Source organism: Armigeres subalbatus, chromosome 1 (assembly GCF_024139115.2).
Source record: "Armigeres subalbatus isolate Guangzhou_Male chromosome 1, GZ_Asu_2, whole genome shotgun sequence".
In the NCBI taxonomy this organism is placed as follows: domain Eukaryota; kingdom Metazoa; phylum Arthropoda; class Insecta; order Diptera; family Culicidae; genus Armigeres; species Armigeres subalbatus.
In genome coordinates this window covers 23,732,706-23,743,847 of record NC_085139.1, presented here as the reverse complement: position 1 = coordinate 23,743,847, position 11,142 = coordinate 23,732,706, and the positions used below count along the sequence as shown (strand labels likewise).

Genomic DNA, 11,142 nt, shown 5'->3' with positions numbered 1-11,142 from the left:
CAGGGCACGAGCGGGCCCCTTCAAGAAGTTGGGAAAATCTCACGGACCGGGTCCGTTCGTCCAGCGACGAAAGGACGAACAAACGACCACTCTATAGGGCAATAATAATAATCATCGAGGTTTCGTGTGTCGCAGGCAGGTGCCCGCCGATTATCGCCTGGAGCCCTCGCCGTGGATTAATTCAGAGGATTTCCCTGCCGGCCACAGTAGTGATTTGTCGCTAGACGCGTTGAGTTCTCCGGCGTGTTCAGTCCGGGAAACCATGCGGACCTCGCTGGATGATTCCGGGAGAAGCTTTATCACTGCCATGTGAAGTTGCCTTGATTTTCTGTTACTGTGACAATTTTCTGATAATCTGTGCGTGGAGTTTGGGGCAATCTAAAAGTAGTTTTTTTTGCAAATATTGTGCAAAGTGTGAATTAATGTGAGACAACTGGGATTAGTTATAAGTGAAAACATGGATACGTAATTTCGTAGAATAGTGAGTGAATAGAAAGAAATTAGTGGGAGCTTGGTGGAAGAGTTTTAGAAGTGATTTTCTACCTTATTATCTTCGTAATAATAAGTGTTAGAGAGTTGGACCAAATTGAGAAAAAAAACAGCCCATCATGTATAAAAGTCCTCGAAGAATCCATAAGGTATGTGAACCCTATTTTAATTTCCAAGATTGAGTTTTCATTTGAATACTTTTCAAGACTATGTGAAATTCGTTGTGTCACATTTTGTAAAATTCACATCGCATGACATTGTCAGATTTCTAGAAAAACAAATATGTTAGATTTTCCTTAATTTTTTAAAAGTTTTCAGCAAATTTGAATATACGCTGATACATCAACTACACAATAACCATACAAATTCTTCTTCTAATTACTTCCATTGCAGTTTTCTGATGTATTTTGAGTTTATTGGAGGCTTTTAAAGAAGGGATAATCTTTGAAAAAAAAATCAGTTTTATTGATTTGTTACATTTTTATCTTACTAATATTTATTTATTTACAAGCATTTTGTATAGCAATGGAGATAAAAAAATTTACAACGCATTTTTTTCTCAGAAATCCCACGAATTAGGATTTTAGAAATGAATACTATAGTTTACAAAAAATATTACGGAGCTACACTGAAAGAACCCGGCCAATCACTGAATTTCATAGAACAATACTGCCCATGATCGCATATTTGTAACATTTGCATTTTGGTTTATTTTGTAAATCTTTTGTGAATACTACCCACAAACTCAATCATTTCCAGCTTACCACAGAAAACCAAGATAGTAAAGCCTATTTTACTGTTGTGAGATTAGATGCAGTAAATTGAGCTTTCTGAACGATTCCCACGCTTTCTACAAAATGAACAAATATGCGAATGTTTCAAATATGCGATCATGGGCAGAATAGGTAGCTGCATTTTTCCAAGTAGTATTATAAAATGTGGTATAGAAAATTTACCTTGAAACAGCTCTATATCCTGTGACTCCCTTGTCTTGTCTTGTCTTAGCACATGCACAGCCAGTATTGAAAAGCATCCTGGAAATGTCGGTTGTAATTCCGAGCATTTTCTTGTCTGCATTAATATTTGCAGCATATCATAAATATGGCACACGTATTAAAACGGCCAGGTTCACCGTGCACGCTTGGATTTGGGAGAAAATCCATTACTCCTCGGCAATCAGATTATTTAGTAATAAATAACATGATCAACGAAGAGTTTTGAATCTACGAAAGGAAGAAACGGGGACAGCCGTACCGACCGTTTTACATTCAGGGCGAAAGATGATTGACGAATCGTTGGGAGTGACTTTGCTAAGAAGATTATTGTACACTCCTTGGGTCCTCGACGTCTTGGGATGGGACACAGTTTTTAGTCTAGTGCCCTGGCTTATAAACTGATGGGCAAAAGTATTCGCATAAATTCAGATATATTGCTATGAAAATATAACGAATACTTATGTACATCAGTGTACATATAGGCCTAAGTTTAAGCGCCATTACTCGCTCTCTGGAACGAGAAAAAGAAAAAAGAAACAAAAGCGATGAAAAACAAGCGAAAACTCATAGGACGATAAAATTATACCATATTTTAACTTACAGCATCTCTATATTTTCCGTGCTTAGAATCTTTTTTTAAATTACTCCCGTCAAAACACATTTTATTGAAATTGCTTACCACAAATTTTCGTGAAAAATGAGTGAGGAGTAAAAATTAAGAAACAAAATCAGAAGGGTTATGTACAAGACACAACCGCCCAACGTAAACTACGTAAGGCAGTTTTGTTCATTGAGGATTGTAGTGCCATCATGCATGAATATTTTTAGCAAATTCATTTGATTACATATTTTTCGAACAAAACTAGCGTATCTTAAGATATGAAAATTGTTGGATACGACAATTGTTTGAAAACTATTTACTATCAAAAACCCAATTTTTTTCCTCAGTGGTAATGATGCCTTTCTTGGATCCGAATTGCCTACATTTGGGTTTTGAAGCATTTGATGAAATATTTCAATAGAAGAAGCCCTAGGGGAGCATCCTCTTTTCCGTTTGCAACATTTATTATTCAGAAACATTCCAATCATAGTCATATCTTGTTTTTCGTGCATCACTAGATATCATATAATGTCAATCAAGTACCAAAACCCAATTAATTTGGTTGCGATGCGCGCGATTAGTAAACGTTGCGGACGGGAAAAGAGGGTGTGTATGTTATTACAATCTAACTCCCACTGGCTGGCTGTGTCACTAGTGGTGGTAAAATCTCAAAATCTCAAATGTCATCGGCAATTCAAACCATGCGTGAGTCAAATCCCATCAGAATCATGGCCCAGTGATTTGCTCATGATTCGAATCGCAATTTCCATCATTGCATGATATTTACGTGTTCTTCAATGTTGAATGCATTGAATTAACTGTCTTTCGTCTAAAACAATGGCTAATAATGGCATATATAAACAAAACATACGCCTCGATTGCGTTTTGACGCTTTTTAGAACGAAATCATTTTTCGGTGAGTGAGCGAAGCGACGCGATTCTGACCGAGAAACCCAAGCGCGATGCTCCTCCTACAGAATCGCAGGCGAGTTAGCTCGTGCATGAAACCTCGGTGATTCAGATTTGAGTATGATTTTACCAACACTGAGTGTCACTATGGATGAAATATCCGTGAAATATCATTTTATCAATATAATTGCAAGACTTTTGAATCAGGGATCAAGAAGGTGATAACTCTATTGTAACTCATATAGCCCGTTTCAAGAACGTATGCGTTCCGAAGTTTTTGTCGTGTACAATAAGTACCGCATGATTGCACCCACGTAGCTATTATAAAAATATCTTAAGTGCATTCACACTTCCTGAATCAAAGTTAAATCCTTCTGACTCAGGTGCGCATTTAATTGGACAAAATATTATTAGGCCGATATAAATATCTTTTAAAATAAGTCTCCCCCCTTCTGATTGTTTTGCTGAAAAACAACAATTTTAGGGGCAACAAAAAAAATTCAGGTAAATTTTGAGATTTTTAAAAACATTCTTCAACAAACCCGAGGAGTTTTTTTAAATTTTTTTTTACATTTTAATATTTATTTTTTACTAGCAGACCCGACGAACTTTATTTCGTCTAAAATTGATTTATTCTCTGATTAGTTCTCGAGTTATGCAGAAATGTTTGGTTCATTTGTATGGGAGCCCCTCTTTCCAGAAGGGGGAGGCGTTGCAAACCATCATAGAAACATATCTTCCCTTCTAAAACCTCCACACGCCAGATTTGGTTTCATTTGCTTGATCTCGAGTTATGATGAAATTGGTGTTTCATTTGTATAGGAGCCAGGTTTCAAAGAGGAGAGGGGTCTCGAACCATCTTAAGAACCTTCCCAGGCCCCAAAAACCTCTGCATTTAAATTTTCACGCCGCTCGATTCAGTAGAAGAAGAAGAAGAAGATTACCCCCTCCCACTTGACTTTGCGGAGACCATATCTTAATCTTCTATATATGAACATAAAAATGAATTTCTGTCTGTCTGAAGCTTATAGACTCGGAGACTACTGAACCGATTGGCGTGAAAATTTGTATGCAGAGGTTTTTGGGGACGGGTAAGATGATTCGAGGCCCATCCCTTCTTTGGAATGGGGGGCTCCCATACAAATGAAACAGAAATTTCGACATAACTCGATAACTAATAAGAGTATAAATCGCTTTCAGGCGAAACGAAGTTCGTCGGGTCTGCTAGTCTTCTATATAATAAACATGAGTTGAGATTTCCTTCCTGACGATTTAACTCGCGAACGGCTTGATCGATTTGCAAGATTTTTCCCCTAATCGATTCGTTTTGAGATCCGCAAGGTTTGTATATACAAAAAGTTGGTGAATTTAACAGGGAAATGTAAAAAATCATTAGAATACTATTTTAGGTCAGCTGTTGAGGAAAACAAAACAAACGGACGACGGTCTCGAATTTGGAAATTTTCATTTGCCACCCTGTATCCGAGTCTTCCCCTTAGACGTAGTTTACGTCAAAAAAAAAAACATCAAGAAAGCCTCCAGGTTCACAGAGAAAAGAGGAATGAGTCAAAGATGTTGTTCACCAAATAAAAAGAACCATTTTTCATTGACAAGAATATTGCATGATTTCGTTTCATCAATTTTAGCATGGTGATAAAAACGCAATACTGTTGAGATCGTTATAAAATCGGATGCTCGTGGATTAGCAACGCGTACTTGGAGTTTTAAAAAGGATCTATGGTGGGTTGCAGATGGCGGACGGTACGTGAAAAAGGTGAACCACGAGTTAACATATTGCATGAACTGTGAAGAGAACCATCATTCGTTCACAACGCTAAAATCGGAAGACCGCGGTGGTCACGTAGCCAGAATATCGAGCAGTTATCTGCCATATCCGGAAAATCTCACTAGACAATCATAATTTCAAATAAGATATATGAAATAATTTCACCATAAATGATTGCATTTGCATTTTCGAGCGCCAGCAGAAAAAAAAATGAGAAACATTAATCCATGCTCAAAATATATTCATATAGGCCGCGACGAATTTTCACAGTAATTGAAATATTTAGAAAATTTACACCAGTTAATCGTATATCAGGATGCTACCAGATATGTATATCTGAATCTTGTTCTTTAATCATGAGACATTTCTATTTGAAATTTTATGCAAACATTCGTCACGTCCCCTGTAGGGGAAATATGTATAAAATGCGCCGGTTGATTAAAATGCGCTACCCCATTTTCTCAGATAATAACACATATTACGTCTCAAAATAAAAAAGCAGCTCTAAAGCCAATGACCATTTGTAAGTCTCCGCAAAAAAATTGGTAAGGGAAGATTCATGATTTACGTAACGCAAAAAAAATAACAAAAATGTTTCTGATAAAACTTGATAGTATAATAAGTTAACAGACCCTCTTTCTCTCTCTCTCTGAGTGATCTAAGTAGGTGTAGAGTGGAAAGGATGCAAAAAATATATCCGTCATTTTTTTATGAAATTTCTGACTTATACCTAAATTAAAATTAAAATGTTTATTGGGGTTTGAGAAATAAAACTGCAGAATACAACGTCACAATTCAATAAATCGCGAAGATGTGGCCCTCAAGGTCACCGCATCCAAAAGCGTGTACGTATATGTTTGCCGTCTGCCTACTGTCGGATCTCTACTATCGAAACCGGACATTGAGAAAGCTGCTGCCATCCCAATTCAGCTCGGATCAAATGAAGTGCAAAATTGAATCGTAGTCATCAAAACTGCTGCCTTTGAACCAAACGATGGCGCATCTTCTTCAGCAATATTAACCCGGTTTCCAGCAGGGTTTCTGGTGCTATGGATTTAGTTGGTCAGCAATTTTTCCCGAAGGATGTATGAAAACATCGGAGCATGATATGCATTTGGTGAGATCAACCCAATATTATTTTAAATTCTCTGTTGCTATCTTTTTTGACTGTGCCTTTTAACTGTCGTATCCTTGGTCTAATCATTGGTTCTCAATTGATCATTTTTCCTCAAAAATCTTCTACTGAATGGGTACGGTACCTCATACTCAAGCCGACTTTCACATCAGTTATTTAAGACGTCATGCATTTATGCTAAATAACGTTTTAGTTAAAATCTGTTTTTAAATTTTTTAATAGATAATTTTATTATAGTTTTCTCATTATTGATATTTTATAAATAATTCTATTAAGAACTATGCGTAGTTGAGTCGTGTCCAAAACTAAAACTAGTGAGCAATTTCCAATTATTTCCTTTCTCTCTTTTGTTGCTATATAAATTTGAAAATTTGATAATAAACACTAAATACGTACAGGGGCCCTCCTTAGCCGTGCGGTAAGACGCGCGGCTACAAAGCAAGACCATGCTGAGGGTGGCTGGGTTCGATTCCCGGTGCCGGTCTAGGCAATTTTCGGATTAGAAATTATCTCGACTTCCCTGGGCGTAAAAGTATCATCGTGCTAGCCTCATGATATACGAATGCAAAAATGGTATACTGGCTTAGAAACCTCGCGGTTAATAACTGTGGAAGTGCTTAATGAACACTAAGCTGCGAGGCGGCTCTGTCCCAGTTTGGGGATGTAATGCCAATAAGAAGAAGAAGAACGTATAGGGCATCGTTTGCTGCTATTGCCGCGGATATTGTGGGAGTCCCAGGTATCCGGTTCACGCTTTAGTTAGCAGCGGTGGCTCTTCTCGACCTTCTATTCCCTGAGTAGTTAGTACGAATAAGGGCGTCCTTGTGAAGTTTTGCTGTACCTGTTATGAACAACTAGTACATCCCATTCCCTACACATTCTGAAGAAATTTTCTTTCTTCAGAAGTGAATCCTTTTTGTAGTACTAGTCTTCATAACAATAAGGGCACCATTACGGAGCATGAGATATGATCAAATTATTCGTAGTACTACTTGATCAACATCCTCAGCTGGGTGAGGGGTAGAGAAGGACACACACACACACACACACACACACACACACACACACACACACACACACACACACACACACACACACACACACACACACACACACACACACACACACACACACACACACACACACACACACACACACACACACACACACACACACACAGACCCTCTTTCTCTCTCTCTCAACACTATTTGTATGATTGATCTTTTTTATCAATCGTAATACTTGAGCTTTCCTTCCCTTTCTTCCTATACATCATTGATAAATTTGTGAACGGTCAGCTATTGCTAAGCTATTACGACAACTCTCTTCAAAAGAAATATGCACATTACCAGTACAGAAGATCTGGAAAAATATACTACTGCGTGCTTAAGCTTTTTATTATTATGATTAATCCACTATTTTTTTTATTATTGAAGAAATTGGAGTTAAATGGCAAGAGATGGAATTATGTAGCTGTGGCTGATGTCATATTTTCCTAAATACCATAGCCATCTTTCAGCTTTAAGAATTATAGTGTAAACTAAATCAAAATGGATGAATCTCACCGGTTAACTGTTTATGAATTCTGCTTCGAGCTCCACACATGCCGTATCTTATGTGAATATGACCAAGTGTTTTTGCCTTTCTCGTACAACAAAGTTTTGCCTTTCTCGTACACCAAAGTTGTACCGAAAGGCTATAAGACTACTCCTAATAAACAACTTTTGATAGAAGGCCCGGAGACCCATAGTGTTATATACCGATCGACTCAGTTCGACGAATCGAGGTGATGTCTGTATGTGCGTATGTATGTGTGTGTGTACAAATTTTGTAGACACACTTTTTGGAACTTAGCATTACCCGATTTACTCGCAACAAGTTGAATTCGACGGGGAATGCGGTTTGTTATTGGAAATTGGCCCGATCGGACATTGCATTTCGGAATTATTGAAAAATCATTGTTTTTCCCAAGGGTCCAAGCATAGCAGTTAAATAACTTGGAACTTTTTTTTCAAAATCGAAAAAAAAAATTTCTAAAGATTATTTTTGAAATTTCTCTAGTAATTGTTCCTTGTATTGTGTCTAGATTTATGATACACATTTCCATGAAACTTATTGCGAAACGCTTTGAAACGATTAAAACGCTTTGCATAATTTTGGTTTCAGTTGAACTGTGTAAATCTGTTGATTGTTTTTGGAAAGCTATTCAGGATTTATGGGATACTTTTATTATAATTTAATAAGCTATTCCTCTACAAGGAATGTCTCATCCTAGATTTAGTTCGAATTTCTTCAAAAATCAGTTTGATTAGATTTTTTCAGGTTTGTTTATTTGTTCGGGTTATGCGTGCATAACACTTTACCAAAACACGGTTCATTGTGATATCTTTTAAGTTAGTAGGACAGGGACATTAGTCAACGTCCTCGTGGTGACTTGAGGAGGTAAGCGCCGCCACGCCGACGCCGGCTTTTTTTGCATCGGCGCGCCGATGTCACGCTGATTCAAATTTTCAGTGGAAACACCGAAGATTCAGTGCAATTTCCGTATAATTTCCTGATAGATCTTCACAACATTACGTTGAAACTCCAGAGAATTACCAATGAAAGTACCAATGATTTTCATGAAAATTCCATATAATATCTTGATAAAATTTCGAAAAGCTCTCCGTAAAAACTAAGCGTGAAAATTGCGAAGGAATTTCCGTTGAAATCCAAAAAAATATTAAAATAAACTTTTAAACGGAAAAGTTTCGCTCGGCAGAAAGCCACAAGGCTGCAAGTTGTTAATCCGAATATGTCGTTCAACCGAAAAGAATATTTTGTGGAAGCCTACCGGAGAAAAGCTTGAGAGCAAATCGATAACTTGTTTTAATGTTGTGAAATCATCGATTATGTTTACTTAATTTGATATCTTTTTGGTCGTTTTAACGATTAAAATAACAAAACGTATAGCAGAAAAATCTTACTGTGACATCAAATCAAAAACTATTCCTGCTGTCGATGAGAACAAATTGAAAACTTACTTTGATATTGGTTTCCGATACCGAAATAAGTACACAGTTTGATGTCATATCATTCAATTTAGTAAACTACAGCAAAATGAGATCAAAATATATAATCAATCATGATGATTCATTTTTGAAAGCAAATTATGAATCAATTTGATGTCAAAATATGTTTTCCATATGCTCTCATTTGCTGAAAAACTCGTGAATATGTCTTTTGGCAAAAATATTAATTAGACGTAATGGACATTCGGTCGAAAGTGTTGTTCGGCTGGATTGGTTATTTTGAATATTTTCAAGACAATAACGAAAGAATCTCTTAAATTTCGCCTCTAAATTTGATGAACTTCTGAAAACTATTTTCAGATTTTCCACGGGAACTACTTTCAAGTTTCGAGAACTCTTTGAAATTACGAAGAGGAGCTCTTTGGATTTATGTACCATGGAAAATCGTTTGGGATTTACATGAGAATCTCCTTAGAGTTTGCCCGGGAAGTTCTTCCAAATTTCTACAGGAAAATAGTCAGAATATCCACGGAAAGTTCCTATTGAGTTTCTGTTAAGTATTCTTTGAAATTCACACAGAAAATTGTGACTGGAAAACGAGATGCTTTAACGTTGACTTACTCAATCTGGATTAATTAAGATGGTTAGTTTTTTTTAATCTTTTATTATAGTAATTATTTCACCGGGAGAAGTTTTTTGGATTTCTTCAGAAAATTCTTTCTATTTTCGATAAGAAACTCTTGGGAAATTCCATTGACTGAAAGCGACAGTCAGCCGAACTGGTAAATTTGGCCGAAAAAGCCGTTTGCCCTAACAGAACGGGAAATATGGTCAAAAACTGACCACTTGTTTGGCGAAATGCCCTTTTTATCAATTGACAAAAAATGGCTTTTCTGCAACCTTCTCTGAAAAGTGTCGTTCGGCTGAATTGATCATTTTTCCAAAAAAGACGTTAAGCCGAATAGGTCATTTGACAGAGAATGCCGTTCTACCGGAAGGGTTATTTTGCAGAAAGGACATTTTCAATCAAATTATCTTTCCTACCAAACGGCATGTTCGGTCAAATGATCTATTTAGTTAAACGATTTTTTTCGTCCAAATTACCAGTCCGGCGAAATGTCCATTTCGGCTGTATGTTGTTTTCGGTCAAACTAAATTTTTGGTCAAACCATTGTCGACCTGATAACGGTTTCGGATAAACGTTCAATTCGGCTTAATGGAATTTGGTTAGATGGCTTTTGGCTTAAAGGCCGGTATCGACCTAAAAATTTTTGGGCTGATGAACTTTTTCGGCTAATCGACCTGTTAGGGCAAACGACATTTTAGGCCAAATTACCAGGTCGGCCGTATTTCGCTCTTGGCCCACGAAATTTTTCAAGAATTTCCTATGGACAATACACTAGTCGTTCGATAGTTGCAACTTGTTTTCGTTTCAGTTAGCGAATGGCGTTCGAAAACTGCGACGCATTCTAGACGTCAAACAATCAGATGACGTTAGAATAGAAGTGCACCTGGATTGTGCAACACTTTGCAGTTATCATCGACATCGTTTTGAAGCTCAGCTGTCCAACAACTGCAAAACGAATGTTACTTTCAAAATGCAGTTAAAAGCATAGCAGTTAAATAACTTTCAGTAACCGAACGTCCACTGTACACAGAATTTCCTGTAGAAATCCAATAATTTCGAACAATTTTACGTTGAATTCCAAAGTTTTTTTTATTGAAATTTACATTTTGAATAATACTCCGCGGAAATTCTAAAGAAGTTTCCGTTAAACTTACGGAGAATTTCTTGTGAACATTCCAGAGATTTTTTCTTGAAAACTCCTTAAAGTCTCCCGCAGAAATTCTTAAGAAATTACTATTTTATCGTTGGCCATGCTAAACTAGCCGTCTTTATTATTCTAGACTGAGATAGCTAACGGTAAAACACCCATCTACCATATCGCCGACGAATATCGGACCGGCGCACACCTCTACCGGAGATCCCTGCCCAGTCAACACAAAATCGTATATGTTGTCACATAAGATGCAAAAGTGGAGGCCATATAGGTACTTCCCCATATAATATGTACGTATATCCCCTAGCAGCACGCATGTTCCACATAGAGTACTGCAACTCATATGTGACCAGATTCAGTCACATATAAGTTGCTGTAACCATTTTTGTCTGACTTGTGCTGCTCGGGTCGCCTTTACTTAAGCTTCTTATGTTG

The 11,142-nt window shown here is 37.1% G+C and overlaps 1 protein-coding gene across 1 annotated transcript in view; it reads left to right on the top strand.

Moving 5' to 3' along the window:
* The first annotated feature begins 244 nt into the window (after positions 1-244).
* The window catches only part of LOC134222701 (ankyrin repeat domain-containing protein 12), a 509,755-nt gene continuing 498,857 nt past the window's right edge, over positions 245-11,142 (top strand). Inside the window, exon 1 of the mRNA XM_062701874.1 lies at positions 245-638. Within this exon, the coding sequence (XP_062557858.1) occupies positions 609-638 (30 nt within the window). The 5' untranslated portion in view covers positions 245-608. The remainder of the gene's footprint in view (positions 639-11,142) is intronic.